Source organism: Sphaeramia orbicularis, chromosome 9 (genome assembly GCF_902148855.1).
Source record: "Sphaeramia orbicularis chromosome 9, fSphaOr1.1, whole genome shotgun sequence".
NCBI classification, from domain to species: domain Eukaryota; kingdom Metazoa; phylum Chordata; class Actinopteri; order Kurtiformes; family Apogonidae; genus Sphaeramia; species Sphaeramia orbicularis.
In genome coordinates this window covers 26,662,914-26,690,414 of record NC_043965.1, presented here as the reverse complement: position 1 = coordinate 26,690,414, position 27,501 = coordinate 26,662,914, and the positions used below count along the sequence as shown (strand labels likewise).

General features: G+C 37.9%; 3 protein-coding genes across 14 annotated transcripts; all 3 read right to left on the bottom strand.

Annotated features, from left to right (window-relative positions):
• Positions 1 to 209: 209 nt before the first annotated feature.
• LOC115426042 (acyl-CoA dehydrogenase family member 11) lies at positions 210 to 6,846 on the bottom strand. 6 transcript variants are annotated; one of them, XM_030143971.1, is made up of 15 exons: positions 6,778 to 6,843; positions 6,578 to 6,618; positions 5,624 to 5,907; positions 5,276 to 5,499; positions 5,087 to 5,186; positions 3,853 to 3,970; positions 3,489 to 3,631; positions 3,234 to 3,386; positions 2,582 to 2,676; positions 2,395 to 2,494; positions 2,163 to 2,303; positions 1,881 to 2,081; positions 1,611 to 1,782; positions 1,465 to 1,531; positions 210 to 1,379 (listed from the first exon to the last, which is right to left on the bottom strand). In XM_030143971.1, exons 3-15 carry the CDS (start codon positions 5,888 to 5,890, stop codon positions 1,265 to 1,267), a joined length of 1,896 nt encoding a protein of 631 aa, XP_029999831.1. In that variant the 5' UTR covers positions 5,891 to 5,907; positions 6,578 to 6,618; positions 6,778 to 6,843; the 3' UTR covers positions 210 to 1,264. The 6 variants fall into 6 exon arrangements, with proteins under 6 accessions (XP_029999831.1, XP_029999833.1, XP_029999835.1 ...); XM_030143973.1 differs by having other exon boundaries at positions 6,578 to 6,613; positions 6,778 to 6,792; XM_030143975.1 differs by lacking the exon at positions 6,578 to 6,618 and having other exon boundaries at positions 6,778 to 6,846.
• Positions 6,847 to 7,123: 277 nt separating this feature from the next.
• On the bottom strand, positions 7,124 to 22,527 carry morc2 (MORC family CW-type zinc finger 2). 6 transcript variants are annotated; one of them, XM_030143963.1, is made up of 28 exons: positions 22,295 to 22,527; positions 21,665 to 21,772; positions 21,014 to 21,067; positions 20,876 to 20,910; positions 20,715 to 20,783; positions 20,540 to 20,630; positions 20,342 to 20,450; positions 19,893 to 20,052; positions 19,557 to 19,668; positions 19,314 to 19,439; positions 18,402 to 18,481; positions 18,232 to 18,314; positions 18,036 to 18,121; positions 17,448 to 17,588; positions 17,212 to 17,366; positions 15,808 to 15,936; positions 15,603 to 15,708; positions 15,245 to 15,377; positions 15,079 to 15,162; positions 12,375 to 12,620; positions 12,009 to 12,260; positions 10,333 to 10,452; positions 9,981 to 10,035; positions 9,748 to 9,886; positions 9,492 to 9,659; positions 9,276 to 9,369; positions 8,931 to 9,119; positions 7,124 to 8,131 (listed from the first exon to the last, which is right to left on the bottom strand). In XM_030143963.1, exons 2-28 carry the CDS (start codon positions 21,730 to 21,732, stop codon positions 8,063 to 8,065), a joined length of 3,153 nt encoding a protein of 1,050 aa, XP_029999823.1. In that variant the 5' UTR covers positions 21,733 to 21,772; positions 22,295 to 22,527; the 3' UTR covers positions 7,124 to 8,062. The 6 variants fall into 6 exon arrangements, with proteins under 6 accessions (XP_029999823.1, XP_029999821.1, XP_029999822.1 ...); XM_030143961.1 differs by having other exon boundaries at positions 21,665 to 21,779; positions 22,318 to 22,526; XM_030143962.1 differs by having other exon boundaries at positions 21,665 to 21,779; positions 22,327 to 22,526.
• A 436-nt stretch (positions 22,528 to 22,963) lies between these two features.
• On the bottom strand, positions 22,964 to 26,911 carry LOC115426047 (transmembrane protein 248). Of its 2 annotated transcripts, none has more exons than XM_030143984.1 (7): positions 26,755 to 26,911; positions 26,017 to 26,194; positions 24,899 to 25,166; positions 24,692 to 24,791; positions 24,447 to 24,588; positions 24,213 to 24,353; positions 22,964 to 24,021 (listed from the first exon to the last, which is right to left on the bottom strand). In XM_030143984.1, the coding sequence occupies exons 2-7, from the start codon at positions 26,188 to 26,190 to the stop codon at positions 24,001 to 24,003; spliced, it is 846 nt and encodes a 281-aa protein (XP_029999844.1). In that variant the 5' UTR covers positions 26,191 to 26,194; positions 26,755 to 26,911; the 3' UTR covers positions 22,964 to 24,000. The 2 variants fall into 2 exon arrangements, with proteins under 2 accessions (XP_029999844.1, XP_029999846.1); XM_030143986.1 differs by having other exon boundaries at positions 26,017 to 26,188.
• Between the last annotated feature and the right edge of the window lie 590 nt (positions 26,912 to 27,501).

Genomic DNA, 27,501 nt, shown 5'->3' with positions numbered 1-27,501 from the left:
ATTCCCTTATACGATGAACATCGTTTTCATATTTTATATTTATTTACTTTGTTTACAAAAATACAGCTATTATCAACATGCAAGATAGGAAAAAAATGTTTAGTGTGTTACAATTTTTAGGCAACATTCATGTGTACACACTTTTTCATTTGCACATGAAGGCATAACATGTCAGTCAAGTTCTGTTGACTGCATCCTTGAGGATTTTGTAGTTCCTGCCCTTTGTGTGGTTTATCAATGGATAACATTTATTTACAGACATACATACAGTGCTTGTCAAAAGGCTGCACACACCTAGACTTTTTTTTTTATCAGTTTTGAGCGACGCGTGCATTATTATTATTATTTTTTTTTTACAGGCAACAAACGTACGTTAACAATATGAACTTATTTTGAACTATTTTGAACTATGAACTATTTTGAGCAAACAAATGCACATATTTTATTTCAATTTTTTTTTTTTTTTTTTTTTAACTTTCCCTCCCTTAATGCACTCTTGGAATCCAGACAGTAACTTTCTCCAAGCGCATAGCTGAAATACTTTGCCATTCCTCTTATAAAACTTGTCCAAGTAGTTCCTGGCAAGTTCAACACTTCTTTCCAACTTTGTGATCCTGGTCATCCCACAACATTCAACAACAACCACAATCAACAGGTTATGTCAGGTGGCTAAGTAGGCTATCTCTTGATCAATAACACTCAGTAAGAGCTGACTAATAACAGCTGTTTTTTTTTTTCTAAATAACCCTGACAGTGTTTCAGGTCATTGTTGTGTTGCAGATAAAGCTAGTCATGTCTTTTAGACTGACCTATACATCCAACGATTTTTCTTACGTCACTGCACTCAGTCATGGTCTATAAAGTATTTAACCTGCATGTTCTCCAAACATGATGAGAATGGAAACTTGTGAGGTACAACATGTGTTTCAGCTGTAATCTACTGTTGTTTTCTAGCTGTTTGTACCAATACCTGAACATTTACATGTTTGTTTAGTTAAAATAAATCTTCATACTGTTAAATTACCTAGTTTGCTGCATATAAGGAACATGCATGTGTTGCTCAAAAGATGAAAGACCAAACTTCTAGCACTCACTGTTTTACACAGTTAAAAATCAAAAACAGAACAAATTATTCTGTATTACAGTACATATTTGTGTAGTGCTCATTCATAAAATAATTAATTTTTTAAAATAAAGTATTACTACATCTTCCATATTGTTTAATATAGGCTGGGTAATGGTAGAAAAAGCTTTCAGTGAACATTCAGTCTTGAATCGGCTGGTCGTACACTAGTGCTCCATCAAGCTGTGGAGTTGTGGGGTTGTACCAGCCTTTTGCTTGTTTAGTCGCCACAGGACACAAGTCTTGCTCGCACCACCTGAAAAAACAAAATACAAACAAATATTTTTCATGTTTTTTCCCCTTTCTCTTTTGCCTTAAAGTAGTGACTTTTTTTTTGTAACCTCAGAGCTGCATAGGTGTCAGACAGAGAAGCTCCTTTCCAAGATGCATGATCAATGAGAAGGGCGCCTATAAAAAAACACATATAGTTGCGAGACAGTTAATATGTGTATATAATGTGTTGTGATTATGTTTGTGTGGTACCTACCAATGTAGATGCGAGCCAGGCTGTATGCCAGGTCTCTTGCTGCCAGTTCAAGATAGGTGGGTGCTTTAGTAGCTGCTTCTTGCACTAACTGTTCCAGTTCAGAGAGAGCACAATCTACTGCTCTCACTGCTGGAGCCAGTGAAGAAACACTCGATGCACCTGCAATGAGGGACTACAAGGAACAGAAAACATTCATACCATTATTTTTAAGATCTGTTATGAAAAATGGCTGTTGAACTTGTTTGACAGGATCTTCTCCAAATCCTGTACCTTGGTATGAGTGAAGTAAGCATGTAGAACCATCCCTGAGCTGCGAGCCACACAGCGCAGCACGTCCAGGGACAGAACATTTGTGGTACCTTCCCAGATACTTAACACCTGTGCATCGCGTAACAGTCCAGGCAAACCAGTGTCCTCGATGTAGCCCTGTCCACCAAAGCTTTCCAAACCCTCTGACACCACAGCCACCGCCTGAAACAAAACAGAACACAGTAAGGGTCCATACTCAGATCACCCAGGTGATAGATTAGTTGTTGTGTACCAGGAGTGTACCTGCTTTCCAGTGTATAGTTTGACAACAGGTGTGAGGAGACGTAGGAGGTGTGTGTCAAGTTGTGTCGCGATGCCAGTTTCCTCTCGGCCCAACAAACGACACACATCCATCACTAGGAGGAAGGCTCCACGAGTCTCCACCTGAAAATACAAACAAGCATACAGCAGGTGAAGCATGATGGGAAACACAGTAGAGCTGGTGTAGTCTGCTCTCCCACTGCTTCTACTTTACCTCCATCCTTGCGAGAGTCTGCATGTGCAGCGGGTGATCTTTAAGAAGCTTGCCAAATGCAGTGCGGCGGGTGGCATAGTCTCGAGCTAACTGCACCACCCTGTGGACACAAATAATCAGCTTATTTAGAACAACAGACGGGACAACTTAGGCAAGGTGCTCTGTGGTACTGTAGGTCATATCTTGCCTTCTCATTGCTGCTGCTGCAGAGACGCTGTTGTGAATCCTAGTTATTGTCAGCATGTTCGCAATAGAGGCCACACCTCTTCCTTCCTCTGAAAGCTGTTGATACAGTGGAACATCAAGGAATGGCTCATCAGTAGTCTCATTTAATTCACTTAATGTCCAGACAAATGAAGTGCAATAAGATGAGGGATTTACTATCATTTCTAAAAGTAGTAATGATTAAAGTCAGTATCTGTGACTCAAATAAAAACAAAACAAAAAAAAAATCGAAGCTATTTTTTGTCTCTTGATTGATCTTGTTTGATCTATACCTTTATTAATAATTTTATCATTGTTTTCCAGTTTTATAAGTAGGAAAGGGATCAAGTGGGTGGTTAATGGAATGAAATTACTATTAAAAAAGGAAAACGTGAATCTGCAACACTGATTTGTGCTTATGTGAGATTACTGAGTACATTTACGTATTAAAAAACAAACAAACAAAGTGGAATTAGAAAAGCAGAATCAGCAGATCATAAAACAAAAACATATTTAAGGATATTTCCAAGCAAGTGGAGCATAGAGAAGTGATTCTACAAAGAAATGAGTGAAAATTTAAAACGTTAAATCAACTATCTCTATTTTTGTCATTAATGTAGTAAGGAGTAACTGACCATATGTGCTGGAAGGCCATCTAGCAGCAGCTCAGCAGTAGGCATTTGTCTTGTTCCCAGCTTGTCCTTCAGTCTCTGCACCTCTATGCCTTTAAGACGACCGTCCTCATCTCGACTCACCTCTGCATAGAACAGAGACAACCCTCGACTACCCTATGGAAAAGAAAGGAGTACACATACAGCACAATAAATCACTCTGGAAGTCAGTAAAGGAGGGTGACACCTGAGCAGACACCTGAAGAGGGTCAGCAGTACTGGTATAGTGGCTCCTGCTTCATCTTGTACTCTGGCCAATGTCAGAGTCATGTCTGCATCTGTGGCAGAAGTGAACCATTTGAAGCCGTGTAGTTTGTATGAACCATCTGTCTGGGGAACGGCTACCGTCTCTGTGCCACTGGCTGAAGACACACAAGACAAGCAGAGGAAAAGCCAAATAGCACTGTGAGTATTTAAATAAAAATTGACTCCACTAATGCCTTAAAGTAATAATGAAATAATTTGTAGACAAAAGCAGACTTTATAGTTTTTATTCAATCAAAAAATGTATCCAGCAAATAAATGAATAACAATAGGTAAAAGGGTGATGAGTAATAAACAAGTCATGTGTGTCTCTACTGACCCACATCAGAGCCTCCCTGCCTTTCCGTCATCCACTGTCCAGATGTCCAGAAGCGTTCAGGTTCACGGGTTGTCAAACAACTGTAGGCGTCATCTACTGGCCAAGAAACACCTAAGGACTACACATATACAGCCAGAAGCCAAGGTTGTTGTTCATTTCAACTTTATGAAATAAGGCTGCAACAGAAATACAACAACGCGGCAACTAAAGTGTAAGGGCCAGATCAAGCGGTGACACAGGGACGCATTTCATGTTCAATAAGCTCTGTGTTGAAAACTAAATAACTTATCTCCATGTTTAATACATGTATGAATAGGTCTCAGTAAGTACTTTCACATGGCACATGTTACAATTTACAGAAATAAAATGTGGGGGTAAAAATACTTAAATTACTGCTGTGTGACAAGGGGACTCAAAATGAACATCTTTTTTTTTTCCATTTGTACAAATCACTTCACTTGTGCAAATGTACAAAACATGCTGTTCTCATAAGAAATTGATACAAAATGAAACAGGGCTTTAGCTTTGATGTTAAATTACAATTGTAATCAATATTGTATGAAAATGTTTAAATGACAAGTTTTTATGAACACAAATATGTTGTGACATGGGGACAGCAGTTTGTGACTTTGTTCAGTAGTCAGAATAAAAGACTTTGCTGGAACTAAAACACTACAAATATGCTAATAAAATTTTATTTAACATACATATTACAACTGAAGTGATATATACAGCTAATAGGAGAGCATATTTTACAAATAACTGGATTGTATATAACCTTTCTATATTCTTGTACTGTTGAATAATTCGTTCCTACAGATTCAGACATAAAATGTCACTTACACAAGCAAGAAAAAATACTACTGTTAAAGTTAATAGTGCATTTACACATATGTCAGAAATATAACTTTACATAATCAATTATATCTTTTTTCTACAACTGATACTGAAATTTTGCAAACAGTTCCATAGAATAGAGTTCTTATACTAGAAAATGAGCCTATTTGAGAAATGATAGGTGAAACTTAAATTTCGCTTAAACTTTCGCTTGATCTGGCCCAAAGTGAAAATTGGATTTCTTAATCACTTGGGTGAGTATTCTTACCATAAATTGCAAAGCAAATTATAAAGACACTGATTGTTTTGCTTTACAACAAAACAACTTGTGCAGAAACCTATAACCATGATCATTTGAGAATAAAATATACAATGTTTGATGTTAGTTTTAACACACCTGTATGACCTTAGCAGCTCCATCAGTCATGGCCAAAGGACAGGTGTAGAGACCAGAGGAAGGAGAGAAGATGTACAACTTGCTCATTTGGTAAACACGACTGGAACACACACACAAAAGATTTGTGGTGATTCATCATTTCGAACAACTTACACTCTTACACACCATTAACTATGAGTTTCCTTTCACCTCCACTCTCCGAAACGTCTCTCATAGCCAATGGCAACTAGCCCCTCCTGAGCAGACAGGTCTTTCATGCATTTCCAGGCTGGAGAGGTCACAATGTGGTCCACTCTGCGACCCCAGGAGTCAAACTGCATCAAACGTGGAGGAGTAACTTCACAGTCTCTGCCCCAACCGTCCACCTCAGTGGCCACACGCTCTCCAAACGCACACAAATCTGAGAGGACTGGCTGTAAAACACACACACTTGTGACTTTTACTGCCTCTGGAACAATGACACCTTCAACTGTATCTGACACATTATGGAGAATCCATATGTAGCACCGGCAGGATAGGAGAGTTCTACCTACGTACCTCCTGGACCAGATGCCGCCTCAGGTATCCTCTGAGCAAGGCATCCTCAAGAAAAGGATTCTTAAGTACTGGTCTCTCCTGAAAGAAAGATCCAATCCTGGCTCTGGAGAATGGTAGATAGTCCCCTGTCTCCCACAGTGGCTCTTTATCAGATTTTGTGATGGACTCAGCCACACTGGCTGATCTGATGTGGATGACGGTTTGAGGGGTGGCACACACCAGCCTACGGCAGCCGCCAGCTATGTGGCAGTTCAGAAGGGCTGACATGGCTCAGGACCTGCAGTCTGAGATGAGAAAGAGTCAAGATGTTGTGAGAGTGTTCATCCGTCTGAATGCATTTGTCTCACTAATATCCAAATATCTCATGAAATACATGAAACAGATAAAAACACAGTAAATGGAGACAAGCTGTATTTTCAACACAGCAGACACTTCTGTCAATATTGTTTTAATGTCGGCTCATACGTGACTTTGTAATTCCTTAGTGTTTCCTGTAGTTTAAGTACAGAACAGAGGTAACATCTACAAATGGCAAGTATCAAGACTGAGTAAATAGGGACAAATGGTTTGGCATAGGGGATGTTACATTTTCTCGCAGCATTTTATTTTTAGTTTTACAGAACTTATACATTATTTCACTTTAACAGCTCATAAATGATCACACACCTTGAATCTTTAACTGCTGTAAAACATTAATATTGAGGCAAAAGTAATGCAGGAGTACATTACAAATACTTCTTTTAAGACCCTGCATATTAATAAATAGGTACATTTGGAAAGACAACACATAACAATGTTGCTACGATACTAAAAAAAACTGGGTCAAAGTTCATTGGATTGCGTAGGATTCAATGATGAGACTAGTATTTTGCAATTCATCATTTTACTTCCTTACAGTGTTTATTGTGAAGGCTAATAAATGAAAGCGGTTAAAGTATAGTATGAACTACTAACCTGTTGTTGGTGTTTTCGCTTTACCTGAAATGACTCCTACTCTGTAACAAACGAGCCAACATTAGCCACGTTAGCCGCTATTATGCATTATCATGACACTTTATTTCATGAATCATCTAGCATCGACAGTAGTTCACTTCTTTTGGATAATTCTGTTTAAACAATTATCATTCAGAATAATCAAACAGAGAAAACTGTACCAGATGTTTGGACTGATAAATCCTAGAGGCCTCCGGACCAGCAGTGTTTACATCCGGCTTCGGACTTCCGCCTTCAAAATAAAAAGCCCGTCACGTGATCAGCTCATCAAAACACTAATGAGTAGACGACTTTTCATCAGTTTCTGTGATCTCATTTCAGTTTGTCTTCACTCTATTACAGTGACGGTATATTAAAATTCATTGAGGTCCGTATTGAAATGAGGGCATTTAAAAGCCATTTATTTTCATGCTGGATCTGTTCTTAATGAATTCAACTATTTAAAAGAATGAAAATGCCATCAACAAAACTCAATACAACACAGAGACCCAGATGACACAAAACACATTCATTAAAGGTGTTGCTGAAACAGTTTTATTGTTCTAAGTAAAGATTTGTCAAAAATACACAATCCTTTGTTCCAACCAGAACAAAAAGACAGAAAGCATGCACCGTTTAATAAAACATTTCCATGACATGTTAAAAATCTGACACAGGCACTGAACACAAGTTTTGCAATAACAGATGTTTTTTTTTTCCTCAAAAATAAACACAGAACAATTATAGCTTCAATGTAGGAGGGATTTAAAGGAAATTTTATACTGATAAAACCCAGTAAGTAGTTGTTTGTGGGTGTGACACAGCACCCAGCTGTAAAAGACTTCTCTGGTCTGCTCGTTGGGCAGACCGGGATGGAGAAAGACCATGGGCAACACCAATGTGTTTTTAGTGTACAAAAATAAAAGTCAATGTTTAAATACAAACTGCTGTGCAGAGCACAGAACAGATGAACCAGAGCGCTGAGTCAGATGGCGTTCACTTCTTACAGAAATATGGATCAAAATGAAAAACGTATCCAAACACTTACGGTTTGTCACAGTATAAGGTGACTTTGTAAAAGGAATATAAACTGTTTTAAACCTAAACAAATCCTTTCAACAATGAATAGGATGACTTAAACATAGACTTAGACATACAACATATATAAGCTGGTATATAAAAAGAAAGACTAAAGAAAACCACAGGTCAGAAGACCACTGAGCAATGCGGAAACACCAGAGAACCTGCCCAAACTGAAACAGCACAGCAGTGCTGACTGATCAAAACCAAAGCTCAAACTGATTTAAAAAGTGGAAGGATTAACAATATCTCCAAGTATTCATAGTAGACCCTGTACATGAGCAGGAACAAAGAATATGTTCTCAGAGAGCAGTCAGGAAGACACAGCTGGAATGAAAACTGCCAGTCTGTTGATGTGCATGTGTCACTTCCTTCTTCTTAACTTCTTTAATCGCCCTTTGTGAGAAGGTCTTCAATGTAGGCATCAAGCTCATCATCTGTGTTAATGTCGATGTCCTGAAAGAAAAAGTTTTTAAATACTTGTCAGTATTTTCACAAATTGTCAATAAGGTTTTCCCATTTATTCTCACTAACATTTTAGCCATGGCAGTAGACAACAGATGCATTTATATAAACATTTGATGCACATGTTGAAATTTCACATTAGAAAATGTTTAAAGAAATGGCAAAACTTCCCCAGAAAGTTTTTTCCTCACTCACTTAATGTGCCTTTTACATTTTTTTCACAAAAGCATAAACTAAAACTTCTTAGACTAAAGTCTGATGGACTAAACAATTATCTGATGTGACTGACTAGCTGTGTACTGCTTATTCCCAGATATTCTGGTAACAGGAAAACATTTCTGTTAATACAACTCTTACTGTGGACTGATGCAGAGATTGAATTATTCCTCTCATTCGTTGAATGGCCAGAAAATATTTTTGCAGAACAGTACGACAGTGAAGTTGAGCTTTTGAATATAAACTGTTAATATGTAATAATTTGATACTCTTACATGTTTGCCTGAAAGGTCCTGATAATTTGTGTATGAACCTATTTTCAATTAAGCTGCCCTTATAGAACTAAAATATAATCAGGTTTTTCCAACACTTTGAAAAAACATTAATTGCAAGAGGCTCCCTAATAGCATTCTTCACATACTAAGGTCAGGAGAATGGGACGGATGGACGGACAGACATCTGGTGACTGAGTGACTCAATTGTCTACAAAGTTATTTCTTAAGTTTGAAATGATGCATATCAGAACAGACTACAGACACAGACATCAGTGTTTTTCAATAACTAGAGGTCTTACCTCTTGCACTTTCTGTAGGAGTGCTACAATGTTTGTTCGTAGTTTCTGTAGTTTCTCATCTGCTTCTTTTAATTTGATCTCAGTGCTGTTACTTTTCTCTTCTACAGCCTTGGCTCTGGCATCAGCTCTGCTCTGATACGAGTTGCACAACGACTGCAAACCTGATTCATACTGCTGGAAATATTCTTTCTAAATCAGAGAAGGAAACAGAAAAGCACACCAGTACTCATTACTTTGTACAAATCAATCTTAATGTTTTGTGTTCAAAGAGTTATTATTTTCTATGTAAATCTGGAATTTTTCTCAAAGCTTCAAATCTTCGAGATACTAAGTAATTTTTCTTACCAAAGGAAAGGCCACCAACTCCTCAGCTGTCATACTGTTGACATCGTCTTTTGGAATCCGAAAAGCAGGAGGAAAAAAGTAACGCAGCATTGTCCTGGAAGCATGAAGATGTCAGTGAATGCACCACAGTGGTATTGCATTTTGGTATAATATGATTACTGTCTGACATAAATCAAATCACTGTAGGTTCCCCAACTGTCAGTTACAGCTGCTCACCTCAACATGGTAACCAGGCTGTCGGTCACTTCCCGACTGGTTCCTGGTTGAGTCGTGTCTGGCTCCATTCGTGCAGGTCCTTTTTCCGTTTCCTGCTGGGTATCAGGTGTTTGAGAGATTGGAGATGGTGGCCGCATCAACCGGACTTCATCACTACCCTTAAACACCCTTGAAAACAAACAGATAAAAGACATGCATTATCTGACACATCTACAGACTTGTCCTTCAACGTATTTACACATGTACAGGACCTCACCATCTATCCTTAGGTGTGGATCTAGGTACATAGTCAAACTTCACTTTCCAGCGAACAGTCTGTTTATTTGCCTCAACAGCAATAACTTTGCCTGTGAACCATTCCTTATTGACACGCACTTCAACTAGTAGACCCTTATCTGTAGAATAATAAAGAACAGATACAGCAAAAATAAATCTCCAAGAAATTTTTGTGGTGTACTTTTTGTTATCTTTGGTTTAGTATTGACTCACCTTTCTGAGCATTTTTAGCGTTGTTCTCTGGTTCCTGCTGAGCCTTTTCAGATGTCTGCGAGAGAAAATCAATTACCACAACATCTACAGAGAAATATGGTTTCTCAGAAAAGAAAGAGTGAAAGGAAACCATTTTCATCTTCGTATGAAAACCCTAAAACGACCACAGACACTGGGTTACGATTCCATGCTTGGTTAAAGGTGCTGTTAGAGAAGAGAGCAAATTTAACTGTGAAAAAGAACTGTTAGAACAGACTTCAGATGAAAGATAAAGCTGTGACAACTGACAGAGGTTGAGAGCAGATGCAGCCCAGAGTCGTTTGAGAGCAGTAGAGGTATGGAGTAAAGCTACCTTGGCTTTAGCCCCATGCTGTTGTGTGGAAATAGTTTTAGGGACAGAAGTTGGAGTGGATGGTGTCTGCCGTGTAGGAGTGGTAATGCCTTTCTTCTCATGCTGGGAATGTGTTTTAACCTGCAGGGTCAACAGCAGAGGCATTCTGATTCTGGATGCAGGCTCAGTGACTCATTTGGTCATTAAGAATCTCAAGTATACATCAAGTCAATCTGTACTAACAATAAATGGAAAGAGCTGTTAAAACTTCAATATCAATACTTCATGTTCCAGTAAGAATTAATAAAATAGTGACATTTTAATCCCAAAGTGGCTAATTACCCCACCCCCCGAAGCGGAGGCAAGGAGTATTGTTTTTGGTTCTGTTTGTTTGATTGTTTACACTCTAGCAGCAAAACTATTGGTTGAATTCATACCAAATTTGGTTTATAGATTGCCAGTGACCCAGAATAGTTGTCATTACATTTTGGGAAAACAATGTCAAAGTTTTAATATTTTATGAATTTTTTAAACTCCCCACCCCATTTACTTATAATGGGTGAAATGTCACATGTCTGTGGCAGCAAAACTATTGGTTGACTTCATACCAAATTGACTTCATAGATTACCAGTGACCCAGAATGGATCTCACTACATTTTGGGAACAGTAGATCAAAGTTCAAATTTTTTATGAATTTTTTAAAATCTTCCCATTTACTTATAATGGGCGAAATATGTGCGAGGGGCAGGGTTTGTTGTGCCTGGCACCATTTGTTAATATATTGCTTTTCTATATTAATTTTAAACCAAATTTAAGATGCAGTTTTTGAAAAATCATCTTTTTGTTACTGAAGCATAGCAGGTAAACAAATATAAAGGTAAGTGAATGGGAGGAGAGGTTGTTTCGGAACATGGTCATTAGAGGGACTTGGGTTAGTCTACATTTTGCAAATATTATGTATCAAGTAAAACCATAGTATTATATTCAGATTTAAAGTTTTGTAACATCAGAAATTCAGAACAAATGATTGACTAATGAACTAATGGATAAAATGTGTGAGGCAATTCAGACCTTATAAATGCAATGACTATTTAATAACGTCTAAAGCCTAATACTTTCAAAACTGAATCTAAGACATTTTAAGGACTTGCAGACACCCTCATTCTGTCATAAGTTGAGACCGATGATAGAAACATGTCCTACTTTTGTTTCTATCTTTCTCATCTTCGTTGACACTAGTTCAGATAAATCCATAAATTAGACAGTTCGTAATGAGTAACAAAAGGCAAAAAGCAGCAGAAGAGAGAAGCTGCAAACAACTGTAGCACATGGATGGACACACAAGCTCCTTTAGTGCATCAATGTGTCTCATGTATCAATTACGCATACTTAGATTTCATCCAAAAATTGCACTTCCAAACAATTTAATGACTTTTCAGCATTCATTAATAGTTGTTCTTGCAGGAGATCGAAATTTAAGCATGCTTTCAATCACATATAAACCAAGAGGCTGTGAAATATGAAAATGTTACATCATAATTCCTTTAAAGTGACTCATACTTTGTGTGTTGTTACATATATTTAACTGTCCTACACTCAGTGTCATCGTAAAGTATTAGTCATTTTGGCTACAATGTTTGTGACCTGACACCAGTTGAAAGTCTACTTTGAGTACTGAGTTGTGTAGTTTGTATACCTCGTCCAATTTGCTACGTTTGACAGCTGGAGCCTTCTCGACCACCTTCCCTCGGTTACCAGCTGTGGTAGCCATCTTGGATTTCTTTGTCTGTGGTTCTTCTTCACTGTCCTCACTTTCATCTTCTTCCTCCTCCTCCTCCTCCTCGTCTTCTTCCTCTTCTTCTTCCTCTTCCTCACTATCTTCCTGCTCTATTATTCTCTTACGTTGCCCAGTTGCTGCTGTTTTGGCAGATGATGCTTTGGCAGGAGTCTATGGAGGGAGATAGCAGTTACTAACACTGTTTTGTCAGTTTAGGGCTACACTGACTCTTCACATTAGTATTTCAAGTGATCTACATACTGTCTACCACAGGGTTCAACTTACCCGAGAGCTGCGAGTGGGTGGGGGTGTTTTGGCTACAGCTTTGGGGGAGGGCTTTACTGGAGGTGGAGGGGGCTTTGCTGCAGATCTGGACCTGGATGGCTCTGGTTTGCTTGGCGGAGGTGCAGGAGTCCGGGTGGGGCGTTGCGAAGGAGCGCGAGTTGGAGGGGCACTCGGGGCATTCTTGAGGTGAGCTGGGAGCGGTGGGGAACGGGGGCGCGTTACAGTCCTCTCAGAAGACCTTGTGGCCTAGAGCAACAATGACAAAAGCATCTGATTTGTTTTGCTTGTTATTGAAAAATCATTCTTGTTATTTGATTTCTCATAATTTAGGAGACCCACAAAATAAATAAAAAAGCTGTTTTTTTATTGTGGAGAAAACATGCATGAAGCTGCTGTCTTCAGATTCACTTAAGATTTAATTAATTCACATTTTACTAAGATATCTTAACTGAATTAATACATAAAAGGGGTTACAGCCGCACAATATATCGTTTGAGCACCAAAAATTGCAATGTACAGTACAGGCCAAAAGTTTGGACACACCTTCTCATTCTTCGCATTTTCTTTATTTTCATGACTATTTACATTGTAGATTCTCACTGAAGGCATCAAAACTATGAATGAACACATGTGGAATTATGTACTTAACAAAAAAGTGTGAAATAACTGAAAACATCTCTTATATTCTAGTTTCTTCAAAGTAGCCACCCTTAGCTCTGATGACTGCCTTGAACACCCTTGGCATTCTCTTGATGAGCATCAAGAGGTAGTCACCTGAAATGGTTTTCACTTCATAGCTGTGCCTTGTCAGGGTTACTTAGTGGAACTTCTTGCCTTATTGATGGGGTTGGGACCATCAGTTGTGTTGTGCAGAAGTCAGGTTGATGCACAGCTGACAGCCCTATTGGACAACTGTTAGAATGCATATTATGTCGAGAACCAATCAGCTAAGTAAAGACAAACGAGTGGCCATCATTACTTTAAGAAATGAAGGTCAGTCAGTCTAGAAAATTTCAAAAACTTTGAATGTGTCCCCAAGTGCAGTCGCAAAAACCATCAAGCGCTCCAACGAAACTGGCTCACATGACGACCGCCCCAGGAAAGGAAGACCAAGAGTCACCTCTGATGCTGAAGATAAGTTCATCTGAGTCACCAGCCTCAGAAATCGCAAATTAACAGCAGCTCAGATTAGAGACCAGATGAATACCACACAGAGCTCTAGCAGCAGACACATCTCTACAACAACTGTTAAGAGGAGACTGCATGAATCAGGCCTTCATGGTCAAATAGCTGCTAGGAAACCACTGCTCAGGAGAGGCAACAAACAGAAGAGATTTATTTGGGCCAAGAAACCCAAGGAATGGACATTAGACCAGTGGAAATCTGTGCTTTGGTCTGATGAGTCCAAATTTGAGATCTTTGGATCCAACCGCCGTGTCTTTGTGCGACGCAGAAAAGGTGAACGGATGGATGCTACATGCCTGGTTCCCACCGTGAAGCATGGAGGGGGAGGTGTGATGGTGTGGGGGTGCTTTGCTGGTGACGCTGTTGGGGATTTATTCAAGATTGAAGGCAACCTGAATCAGCATGGCTACCACAGCATCCTGAAGTGACATGCCATTCCATCCGGTTTGCGTTTAGTTGGACCATCATTTATGTTTCAACAGGACAATGACCCCAAACACACCTCCAGGCTGTGTGAGGGATATTTGACCAAGAAGGAGAGTGATGGAGTGCTGCGCCAGATGACCTGGCCTCCACAGTCACCGGACCCGAACCCAATCGAGATGGTGGACCGCAGAGTGAAGGCAAAAGGGCCAACAAGTGCTAAGCATCTCTGGGAACTTCTTCAAGACTGTTGGGAAACCATTTCAGGAGACTACCTCTTGAAGCTCATCAAGAGAATGCCAAGAGTGTGCAAAACAGTCATCAGAGCTAAGGGTGGCTACTTTGAAGAAACTAGAATATAAGATATGTTTTCAGTTATTTCACACTTTTTTGTTAAGTACATAATTCCACATGTGTTCATTCATAGTTTTGATGCCTTCAGTGAGAATCTACAATGTAAATAGTCACGAAAATAAAGAAAATGCAAAGAATGAGAAGGTGTGTCCAAACTTTTGGCCTGTTCTGTATGTGTGCGCAATAGTCACATCACAGGTCGTACAATGTAGGAGGCAAATGAACTCGTATTCTTATCCAATTTCAAGAGTACCTGACACACACTGCATGCAGCAATCCACATATCACAGTTGTTCTTAATCAGTTTTGAGTGAGTCGTTGGTAATAATATTGAAAAATGAGCAACGAACAAGAGAAAATCACCATAAATGAAGACTTGGTACCAAAAAGAAAAGCAATGTCAGTTATCAGGACTTATTTTGACTACAAGAAGGATGAGATTGAAACACGTGTTCTGTGTCGACAGTTTCTTGCGCCTGTTGCCACAACAAGAGGAAACACAACTAATTAGTTTGACCATTTACGTTGGCACCACACAGCAATTATTTACTCCTGAGTATTTTTTCATATTGTAATATATATCACAGGGTTGAAAAAAAAAAAAAAATCACAAAGTCAATTTTTTTCCCCAATATCGCGCAGCCCTAAAAGTGGATGAATCTGAGAAGATGCATTTACTGCTAGTGATTATTTAGCTTTATTCTCTAGAAATGTATGAGCTTCTAGAGTCTAGAATATCTACCTGAGAGGAACTTTCTGTTGGTTTCATGCTGACTTCCAGTGGTAGTTTCTTTAGGTCTGCTGCAGACTTGATAGTGCTGGTTTTCTGAGAGGATGAAAGAGAATATTTTACATCATAATATGACAAGAAAGGGGGAAAAAAAGACAGTGATATCTGAATAATATACCTGCAAGTTCTCTAATTTCTCCTGCTGTTGTTTAATTTTCTCTGCCAGCTCTTTCTGTTTGTCTTCAGCAGTTGGTTTGTCTTTTTTCAGAACACCACATGGTAAATTCTGTTTCTGTTCAGGAGCATCACACCTAAAACCCAAATGGCATCTATTAATACATTCTCCAGTCCGTCTTATTCTGTGAAGAACTGCAGGAAGCCAAAACTAAACAGCATTGAACATGAAATCCATAATGACAATATACCTTACAAACACTAACACTCCGTGAAGAACCTATGCTTTATTGTTAATAAAACTGGCTTCACAACTCAAATTGCAACTACAACAGTTATGTTTGTTTGACAATCAAGTTTACCTGTCCTGGCTGCTATCAGGGTTCATGAGACACACCCAGCTGTCGGGGTAGCGTTTGTCTACAGCATCCATCTGGAATGGTAGTGTTCTCCACTTTAAACATTTATCTAACAATAGACACAAGAGTAAGTGAATTAGTTTAAGTTTTGCTGTAAAAATTTTGCTATTTGAGGAACAGTTTGTATATTAATTGATCTGTGACTAACCACACTGTATAGTCAGTGGTATCTCCATAGCACGACGCCTCTTGTATCTTTGCTCTGATGAAGGAGGTGCAGACCAGCTGGCAGACAAATAACCAAACTCATCCCAGAACTTCGCTATGCCTTTCTGAGCTGTGTAACACATAAGAGTTAATTAACATTTGTGAACGAGTAACTTAAGAACATGAGAGGGTAGACATTTATGACACTAAAACTCTCCCTGCCTGTTTCTGACATGTTAAATTTACTTCTGCTCTGGCTCCAACTGTCCCTACCTTGATGACCTACTGACACAACGTAGAACATAGGACAGATTCCGTTAAGGGTTTAATGCAGGGGTTTACTAACATTTTCACACCAAGGACCACTTAATCATAAAAAAAAATAAATAAATAAATAAATAAATAAAAAAAAAAAAACAGCTCTCCCACACCCACCCTTAAAAAAAAGCTTTTTAACAACCTATATTACAGTATTATATTTTGTATATTACAAATTAAGTCTACAGTATATTACAAATGGTGCCAACAGCTCAATGCTAACAGAATGTCTTTGCACCTTGTTGCTAACATTGGTTGTCATTTCTCCAGCTTCTCTCTTCAGTCACTGATCCATTGTCGCATTTTAGAACTGTTCAAGTCACTCTTCCTTTCGTTTCACTCTTTGTTTCTGATTAGTTTACTATCCTATTCTATTCTACATTTCCATCACAATTCACGAGAGGCCTTTAATAAGACGATAGGCAACCTAGGTAACCTAACTGTACAGACACAGTGACGCAAAATGTGGGTTTGCATAGACAAATTCAATAAAAGTCTACTCTTAGGCTAATTTAGACAACATTTGATTCGCTTTTAAATTAGAAAACAATTATCTGTACTTGTAACTTTGCTTTGAAAGTCAGATGAGGTTGATTTGAGAAACACTGATATAAATGTGACTTTTTTATTACACCCTCTCAGACCACTTGGGGGCTCTCACGTTGAGTATCACTAGTTTAATGCATGTATCTGTAGCTCTTGTGAGACTGGGGATACTGAGTTTTGCTTGCACAAATACATCAGTCAGCACCTGTGTTCACTGCTAAAAGTGAACATATGCAACCCAGACCACCTGAACGCTTGAATGCAGTCACACTTCACATTAGAGTTGTCGACTTTTAGATGGATCAGGAAAAATGCTTCTTACTGCCGGTGGAACAGAAGGGTCTTTTCAAACGAACTTTTTTTTTTCTAAAAGACATCAAGACCACTAGTAATGCAGAGCTTGAGCTTCTCTCTGCAAGTTGTGCATCACTGAAGCTCTGACCATTAGAGTAATATTTAAATCATACATAGTCTGTTTGCTAATTTTCTTTAGGTTAGATATTTCATACAAAACTAAGCCTGTCAATTTAGAAACACCCACCAATGTTGGAGTCCTTCCAGTACTGAGCTAGATGTTCCCCCATGGATTTTAGTAAATGCCGATATTCCTTTGCATCTGCAAAGTCTTGTTTGTTGTGAGTTGGCTCTAGAACTAAATATGGGACATCAACAACTCCAACAACACCTCCACAAGCCCTAAAACAAACAAATGGCAAAATTGTTAAACATTTTCCTTTTGTATTCTTACTTTGCTCACTCTGTTTCCATTTGACTTACATGCCTCCCTCCAGTTGTGGTCCAGTCTTCTCGTACATTTTGATGAGTCGAGAACAGTTGTACACAAACATCCCATCCAGATCTCTCTGTTCTATGTTCACCCCAAATATAAAATGCAGTTCCTTGGGTTCTTTCAAGGCCCTGAAGGAAAGAAATAAAAATACATGAGAACAAGAAATTAATAAGCAAAAGTAGAGAAGGGCTGACACTAAAGATCTGTTTGTTCCATTTAGTATCTGACTGTAATAGAATCTCTGTGAATTAGAATCTAAAATCTGTTTGTTTTTTTTTAAAACGATTCTTATTTCTAGCCATAACTTGTAATATTTCTAACAGCCATAATTGCACATTGACAATTATTTTCTTGAATATTTCAGTCGTATAGATTTTTTTCCTACTGCTACCCAAGTTTCTCTAACATAGTCATTCAAATAGGACACTGGTGTAGAAAAAAATTGTCTTTCTATTTACTTCAACAAATAAAATAATCTTAAAATTCTGCACAAATTTTGATCAAATAATAACCCCTATTTATGGTACATTTCTCAGTCTGTCTCTCTCCTGAATAAAAGCCTATGTAAACCATACTTCTGTTTGGCTTCCAGTTTCATTTTCTTTATCTCAGCATCCCGTCGAAGCATCATGGCTGAATCCTGAACCTTCCTCAGAACTGCCTACAGGACGGGGGTGAAGGGAAACATTAGAAACTAACAGACACGTGTCAGTTGTACGTAACATGATTTACAAAGACATATCAAAATAATGATAAACTCGTCGGGCTCACCCGTGAATCTTTTGACAGATCCTCTCCGAGTTTGGCCTCCATAGCAATGCGCTTACTCTCTGCTTCTCTTGCTTTTTCCTCCGCTGAAAGACAGAAAAAACAACAAATGTTCCACAAATAAAAACTAAGACAAAGCCTAAATGAATAAGCTAAACTCAACATTGACTCACCAATCTTTGCAAGATGATCGGCCTTCTTGACTTCTTGCTCAGCACGGGTTTTGAACCGAGTTGATGAGTATTTATAAACTCTAAGAACACAACAAAAATGGAAAAAAGATGACTAACTATGTTCACACTAATATTTCACTATTATTCTCAATATCAGGTCATTTAAAGAAAATGACACAATTAATTACAATTAAGACAAACTGGAAATGGCAATATTACTCCAATGCATACTTTGGACATTTACATAGTGCATTTGGAATAAGCATCTGAAATGGGGTTAGTACTACGCTTTGCAACACACTGCTTCTTGTCTGTTTACAATGTATGTCAGTTGTACCCAAACCAACTAGCCCTAGATTTGTGTTCCAGGAAGACACAAACACAGTGCATAAAAAGGAAATGCATAAACATATACTTCCTTTTTTTTTTAATGCGTGTGCTGTTTTCTTTTTCCTATTTAAATGTGTATGTTCTATTTAAATGTCCATTTCTCTATCGATCCAGTGGATCGTAATTTCATTCATCACACCAATGTTGAATAACAATAAAAGATTTTGAATCTTTAAACATTATGGAAGGGCTGGCAGATATCAGCAGAGTTTCTGGATATGCTCAATAACTGCAATGGCAACTTTTCCATAGGTGGTTGAAGGAATTAAGGAGTGAGGCTCCGTTTGCGTGATTTGACAAATCTACCACCACAAGTGGTAATGGTTGTATGAACAGCTGCATGTAAACAGAAATATGAGTGGAATATTCAATTTCATTAGCCATGTAAACAACGTAGGAAGATCATCTTTTTTCAAAACCAAGGCAAAATCCTGAATATTTTGTGCATTTTATTGTATTCACTGTCAGACTATAGTTAAATGGCAAGCCAATGTGGTGTTTGTGTTCCTGTTAAAATATTACCTTGGTTTATAAAGACAACAGGACAGTCTCTTAGTTCTGACTTTATGTCCCTGGATAAAAATCCTCATACGTGGGTCAATGTATAAAACAGCTGCATATGCTCTGAATGACCTCCTCTCTGGCTTCCTACAAAAGAGGGAAATAAAAATAAAAATAATTAACAAGAAAATTTCATGTTGGGGAAAAAAAACATTTTCACCAGAAAACAACTATAGTAATAAAGACAGAATTAACTGCACTTACACTCCTTCAGCAGGTGTTCCTGCCATCAATATGTCCTGATGATCTGTCTCTATGTCCAGCTCTGGTTCTCCATTGTCCATTAATTTTAGATTATAGATAATTACAAGAGTACCTGTGGAAAGAGTCAAAAAAACAGCATGGAAACAGTGTAACTGTGATGCTGTGACATTGAAATTTTTAGCTACATGAACATTACTTCAAGAAATTATTTTTAGCATGAACATTTTTCTTATATTTAAGTCAGCAAACATTGCAAAAGTGCTAAAAATTGTCTGACTTTATAATAAAGATACAAACACTGATGAATGAACAATTTTTGGACACTTGTTTGCTTACCACTACTACTTTCTATCTTGTTAAACTGTTCCATGAGCTGCATTTCATTTTTAAATGGCGAGTATTTGAAGATGAGCTCCGTCTCTATAGCGTACTTCTCAGGGTCAGAGGTCAGCGGCTCTTTAGTTTTCATGTCCCAGGAAGGGAGGGGTACAATCACCTGAACACAGAAAATAAAAAATGCAAAGCACAAAACATTATTTTTTCAATTTGAGGACCAGAAATGAATGCACCCAAAACAACACATCAAAACACAGCTTATTTTTTTTAAAGTTATAGTTAAGTTTTAAAGAGCAGCCATTTAACATGCATATGAAAACAAAGATCTTCTACCCAACATAAAAAGCAAACACAACAGCTGTCAACTTTATCAAAAAGGTTTCAGACATAAATTGTTTTACTTGTACAATCATTTTTAAATAATTTCCTACTCAACAATTGGTTCTGACCTCATCCAATTCCTCCTCTTCATGGAAAGTCCGTGACAAAAAAAGACAAGTGAGCGAATTCCCCTTTTTTGTGAACAATATGAAGTCTTTTCCCATACGCATTGAGCCCCTGTGGACACACATATAAATAATGGGAAACTGTCCAAAAAAACTGTCATTACATTACAGAGACATGAATATATTTCAAAATATTCTTACGATTTTAGGCCATTTCCATATTGGCCAATCTGAGAGGACTCCAGTGATCGTTTGCTTGACTTTCCAAACTGAATGACATGGGTTGCCTCACCTAGTGCAATAATACAGGAGTGTAGAGCATCACCTTCCCATAATGTAAACAAACTCTTTCACCTGGTAATGAAGCAGAACTTACTAGGGTCCATTCCTACGCCATCATCGAGAAAACAGAGCATGTAGCCTCCCCGCAGCTCTGGCCTTTTCTCTGTTGGAAGAACCAAAATAGTCAAAAATAATATTCAGATCTCCAATTTAAGCATATACTTAAATGTGTAAGTGTGCTATTCACAGACATACCTGTATAAATATCTATTCGTGTGGCATTTGCATCTCTGTGAAATAAATAAACCAAGCATGAGACTTTGATAGCTTCAAGACAAATCTCTTTACAATATCAACTGACAGTTAAATATAGAGTAAAATCATTACAAGTACCTGGAATTGTCCACAAGTTCTGCCAAGGCTCCAAATAAAAACTCATGTGTTGTGCTGAAAACATAACATTAATGTTATTAATTGTGCTCACTGTATTATTAGGAATTAAAACTGACAGGGCAAACTGTTGCAAAGAGGAGCACCACTTAAATAAGATGTACTTCAAAGAGCCTGAACTCTAATGTGATGTGTTGGATTATAAGGTTGTGGTGTACGTCTGTTTCATTAAGATGAGTGAGACTAAACATGTCTGACAAAACAGAGTAGCACAACTAATCATAACACAATGTTTGCTAATGCATCAATACAATAAGCAAAAGGGTGAAATGTAAAGGTCAAGTGAGTGTCTATAGTGATATTTTAGATCCTGTGAGGAGTGAAATGATATGATGAAAGCAATAAATATCAGTGGAGGATTTAGAATTTTATCAAACTACATTTCCTTAATATGTTGAGAGAAGGTGATATAATAACAGGAGAGAAACAGAAAATGCATTGTGTTTATTATGTTCAGTGATGCAAAAATGTCTATAATACAGGTGGCATAAAATGCTCTGTCTAATTAAGGTTTAGGTATTATTTATTGTTGTGTGCACTGTCAAGTTAACATCCAGTCGAGTAAGGAAGTAGCAACAGTAAATTGGTACTTACGAGTTTGTATGTAGGTACTCAAAGGTGAGCTGTGCCCTGCTCAGGCTGCTGTAGTTTGAGCAGGCCATGGCCTCTCACAACTATTTTGGTCCTCTTCCTGACCAGGGCCTTTATCCTAAAAGAGGAAAACGATTACGGGACGGTACAGTTTTAGACCGAAACTTGGCCCATTAAATAAACACCGGAACTGACCAAACATTATCTGATATGGACACTTCGGGGCAAATGCTGGGGATAAAGTCTACCAGTAAACATCCATGTTATGGCCAAAGCGTCCCTCAGGTGAGTGTTCACACGTGGGAGGCCTGTTTGAGATCAACAAATTTTAATGGCTAGGAGCAAATGGTCCTTATGAGTGCCGTACAAGCTAACGTTACAAAAACATTTGACTTGTGTGTTTGTGCACACGTCAGTTATCTCCGCAGTCGGGAAAACTGTGGAGTGAGGCTAAGTCAGATTTCGTGATTAACTAGTGGAAGACTTTTCCTATGTTACGCTGCAAATAACATTTAAGTTTGATGGTAAGCTAAGTAGCAAGCTGCTAGCGGAGGCTAGCGTCTTCTATGAACTGTTTATTGGTAACGACATCTTGCTAGCTAGCACGACACTGTGGAGATAGCTAATGGCTACCAAGTCAAGTAATGTTCCGTAACTTTGCAGACCGTTTTCATATGACGGCGAATTTGTGGTGGCGTCACACTTGTATAAAACCCGTCCAAAGGGAAGTAATTACTGAGCAGTGTTGTTTCCTCGTCTCCAACATGAAGCGATCCGCCAGGCCGCGAAAATCCGAACAGTCCAACGGTGGATAGTTGCTGTCCTCCTGGTCGGCAGAAATCCCGCCTCGATTTTCTATTTCCAGCCAATAGAAGGATGCTACGTAAAGATCCTTAACAATTATTGGAGCAAAATTCACGCAACGTACAGAGGTGAAACGCCGGTGGACCTCTGTCGGAATTTATATTCACTCCGGTAGTTAAAAAGAATTTTTATTCTATATAATTAGTAAAAGAATACTTATTATACTAGTGTAATGTCAATCAGTCAATCAATAAGAAATCACTAACTGCCGATGGTAAATATGGTTTTTGATTTTCACTATCTTGAATCTGGTAGAGAGATAGTAGGAGGGTAAAAGTCAGTTAAATTATTTAAAGTGACTTCCTACTGACAAAAAGGAGGGAAATACTCCTGATTTTGTTTGTGTTGTAATAATGTTGTGGAGTGAGAAGGGTGGACTAAAGATTGTTGCAGAGGTCTGCACTTTCTGCTTGACCTTTTACTTTTGATGCCTTTTTTATTTTATAGATGTATAGATAAAAAAAAAAAATTAAAACAAAACACATCCACTAAGTGTAGATTGCAAACCAACTGCCACACAAGAAAAGGGCTCTTAACCACAATGAAAACTTAGATCTCTATTATCTGAAAATATTAGTCTATTGTTAGTCTGAACAAAAATATTGAGTATACAAATAGTTATTGAAGAATAGATTATTGTTCAAAAGGTCAATTGTTACAGTTAAATAAAACATTTATTACAATCAGTGGTGTGTGTCTAAACACATATGTTAGAGCTTTTACATTTTGAGCCTTTAAAAAAATATATATATTAATGACACATTTAACTTGATTTTATCCTGGATTAAAAACAACAACAATCTACAATCAAAATATTCCTTCCCAAAAGAGAATTATTTTACCATTTCTGTCTTTCTTTCACGTAAGAGTGATCTCTCACCTGTGACTTTTCCTGAGGTTTCTTCCCTTTTTTTGAAGTTACAATACAGATTGTAAAACCCTTCAAGACAAATTTGTGTTTTATGATATTGGATTGTATAAATAAAAAACTGACTTGAACAAGCAAAGGTGCCAAAGTTTCTACTAACAGAATCCTCAATAGGCATGCATGTTAATTCAACACATGCTAAACATCAGAGATTAATGAAATCTCAACTGAATTTAAGAGAATTCAGGTATTAACAACAATATTTTGGGGACACATAGAGGTAGTGAGACAGGTTGATAGAACACAAATAGCAGAAATGCAGAACACTATTGTTAGACAACTGTGAACAAATATTAAAATAGAGGCAAAAAGTGTGCAATCATATCAATGAGTACCTCATAAGTAAATGTATGGGTAGTCAAACAGTGTGAGCATTACCAGCTGATGAGTTGGTCCAGTTTACATCATGGTCCATGTAGTGTATCACATTAATGAATCATTGTAATTAGTGTTTATCCTATATTATCTCAGTCTAGTATTCACAACAGGAATGTACACCTTGCCAATCACCAAATGATGTTGTCAAGATGCAGAAGAGGAAAACTTTTCAGGGGTCAATCAAAGGCTCCTGCAAATAATATAAAGCACATTAGATTAATCACATTAAACAGTCAAAATTTCACAGCAGACTAAGATGTGGTGAATAAGATCATTCTACAATTATATACTGTATATACTATGTAAATGTCACCAATGTCAGAATTTAATCTTTGCCAGTAATACTATGAGAGAAAAATAAATTTAAAAGAAATGAGTTACATTTTGTAGATCCAGCCCATTCCACTGGTAACGCCGTGTCAGGGAAGTTGTCAGACTACCAACCAAACAGATTATCAAACAGACTCCAAGCAGAAACACACTGACTTCTATAAGATGTTGCACTGCCACACGCTGGTCCTCCTAAAAAGGAAAAGTGGAGAAAAAAACTGACACTGTGAATAAAGATATCTGCTTTATGTGTGACTTACTGTTGTAATGTAGGACCCAATGTACCTTAGTCAACATGACTCGGAGTGTGGGGTCATTCTTAGAATGCAGGCTATAGCAGGTGTGTGATGCTGAAGTCAGCTGTTCACCTGCATCAACGTGGATAGCTGAAATGTTTTTCACAGATGCAGGACACACTGGAGGAAGCCTGTATTAGAGTACACACAAAAAGGCTTCAATCATGTGATGATGAGTCTTTTAACAGGTACAAAGGAACTTGATTTTTTTAATTAAGGAAAAACTGAACTCACAGGCTCATAGGCAGAAGGTGGGCTGGGGCACTTATGGTGAGGCAGGCATGAGAATCATTTTCAGACAGAAACTTGACTGTCACATTTAAAATCTCATTGTCTGTGGAGATAAATGATTACTGGCTTTACTTCAGCACAAAACCTTACCGTCACAAATAACACCATATAACATTATGGAAGCCAAAATTGAAGCCACGCTTTACAAACCTCCAAGATTTAGCTGACTGGCTTTCAAACTGGTGTGAAGACAGAGATCTTTCAGAGAGCTGCTGTCTGTGTTGGTAGTCACAGTCAGAGGGACCTTAAGATGCAACTGGGCAACAGAAGAAGGGGTCTCTGTAGAGTTCGGAGAAGCCTCTCTATTTACGTCCTGCTCTAGAGCAGAAGGGACAGGGTAGACCAGCTCAGGTGAACTTTCATTGGCTTTTGTGCACAGCTGGTACTGTGATAAGGATGACAGCAGATGGTTCCAGTCCTGAGAGAAGAATCAAGTATATTATGTGTGAATGAGCATTGGCCCCGGACACAAAATGTATGCATGCATGTTGTCAGAGATGTAACAAGAGATAACAATTATGCTATGTTGCCATTGCTATAGCACCACCATCTAACTAATAGCAATTCAGATACTTCCTAGCTTTTTACTTATGGTTATACTACTACTCTGAAATATCAACAGAAATTCTCTCTTTATAGGACTGTAGAATATTACAATCTTCCATGACATTTGCATCTGCAAAAACTCTGGACAAATTGAATGAGCACACATAAACCACTGATGGGTGGAAGCACAATATATTGTAATTACAATAGAAGACAGGCCAACAGAGATGTCGGAGAAATATGCCTCCCTGAATAGTCAGAGAACAAAGTTTTTAAAGGAGATATGTGCACATATATCAGGGCTTTTACCCCTGCTGTGTACAATAAATTCCAATGTACAGAAGCCATACATTTCTTTTGTTGTCAGGATAAGCTATTTATTTTACATTCCACATGAATTGCCCTTTTCAGTGCACACCATAATCGTTACATCTCTGTTACAGCCTGGCAATAGCCAGTTGTATTGAATGGCGGCAGGTGTTGTATAATGATAAAACTCAATTTCAGAAACCTCCTCGTCACAAAATGCAGTTATACATTACAAAATTATATATTATAGTTTTAAGATTTTCATTAGTCTTTCGTTTTTCGATTTCACTTTAGCTTGCAGTTTGTATTTATATTAATATTCATCATCACTACTACCGTGATGAAATAATTTTGTCCCTGGTAGTTTGTTATACTTCTCATCCATGTTTTTTCAAGACATCATCAGTCCTTACCTTAACTGAGTCTGGGTTGGGCAGGGTGTGAGAATAACTGTAACAGGCCAGGCCGATGAATGAGACAGCCAGAGCTAACAGACACAGGAAAAATGTGACCCATGGAGGATTCTGGGATATACAACCTCTAAGGTTGGTCAGAGGCTGCCAGAATCCCATCATCAAACTCCACATACACCTTTGTGGACACAAAATAAACAGAACAATCACTTTGATTAAAAATGATTGACAGCTTTGTCCATCATATTACATCTGGGATATTTAACAAAGGCTCATCTGTTATGGGTTATTACTATGCGTTATTGGATCACAAACCCCACGTCAATAGATTTGTTGATTTGTCAGTGGAATGGGCCTTTATTAAAACACACTAATTGGTATGAGTGAATACACACATTTTACACTAAGATATACCTGCCTTTTCCTGTATACACTGTACCAATACACAAAACAAGATCAAACACACTACTGACTTTGCTGATGAGTTGCCATATGATATTGTACTAGTTCATAAACACACGAAACGTCGGTGTCGTTTCTTGAAAGCACTGCCCCTAAAACAGCCCCTGCTCCTAGTACAAATAAAGAAATACTGTACATTCAGTTGACGCTTTAGAACATGAGATAACAGATGGATACGTGTATCAGCTATGTAACTCCACGGGTAGAGCAAGTTTCTGTATACTGCAGATAATTGAATAACACGCTCAGAAACATTACTAAACCCAAATTACATACTCTGAAGTTCCACCGTCTTTCCAGTTTACGTCCCCAGTTTTGGTGAAATGCAACAATATCTGTGCCCGTTTATTCTCTGCAAGCCGGACATGTGCATTTAAGAAGTTTAAAGTTCAGGTGACGCTAATATCAACAAAACAGCACGACAGTCCCGTCGGTTTACGATAACAGAGCGTTAGGCGGTGACGACATGACGTACGTCACGTGATCAAACAGCCGAGTTTATTTTATTTTGTCAATTTAATATCAGTAAAATAGTTGTGTGTACATAATAAATGATGTCTTTATTGTTGCAGTGTGTCAGATGTTACTTGAGACGTTTTGATTAGGAGTATGGATTAAGGGATTTTATACACACAAGCTGATCCGAGGTTGTTTTTAAATTATTTCAGTCATTGAAGATACGAAAAAGGAGGAATTTCCTAGAACTTCATGAATTAATTTACATTTCTTAAGGTTGAATTTTCTTCTTCCATATTATTTATTATTTGAACAAATTGTTTTCCCACTAGCTTTATTTCACTTATATTTTTTTAGTAAAATATTTTTGCTACTGGTTGTGGTATAGTGAATTATGATTGCTAATATTTTATTTGAACACAGCCTAAAAGCATATTTTGTAGAAAAAAAAATCAAAATTTGTTGGCAGACCTATAAGGCTGTTTTCCAGATTTTTTTAATTGATTTTTTTTTTTCAGTCTTACTAGACTTAAATAATGTTTGTGAAACTGTAGAATTCTTCTAAGT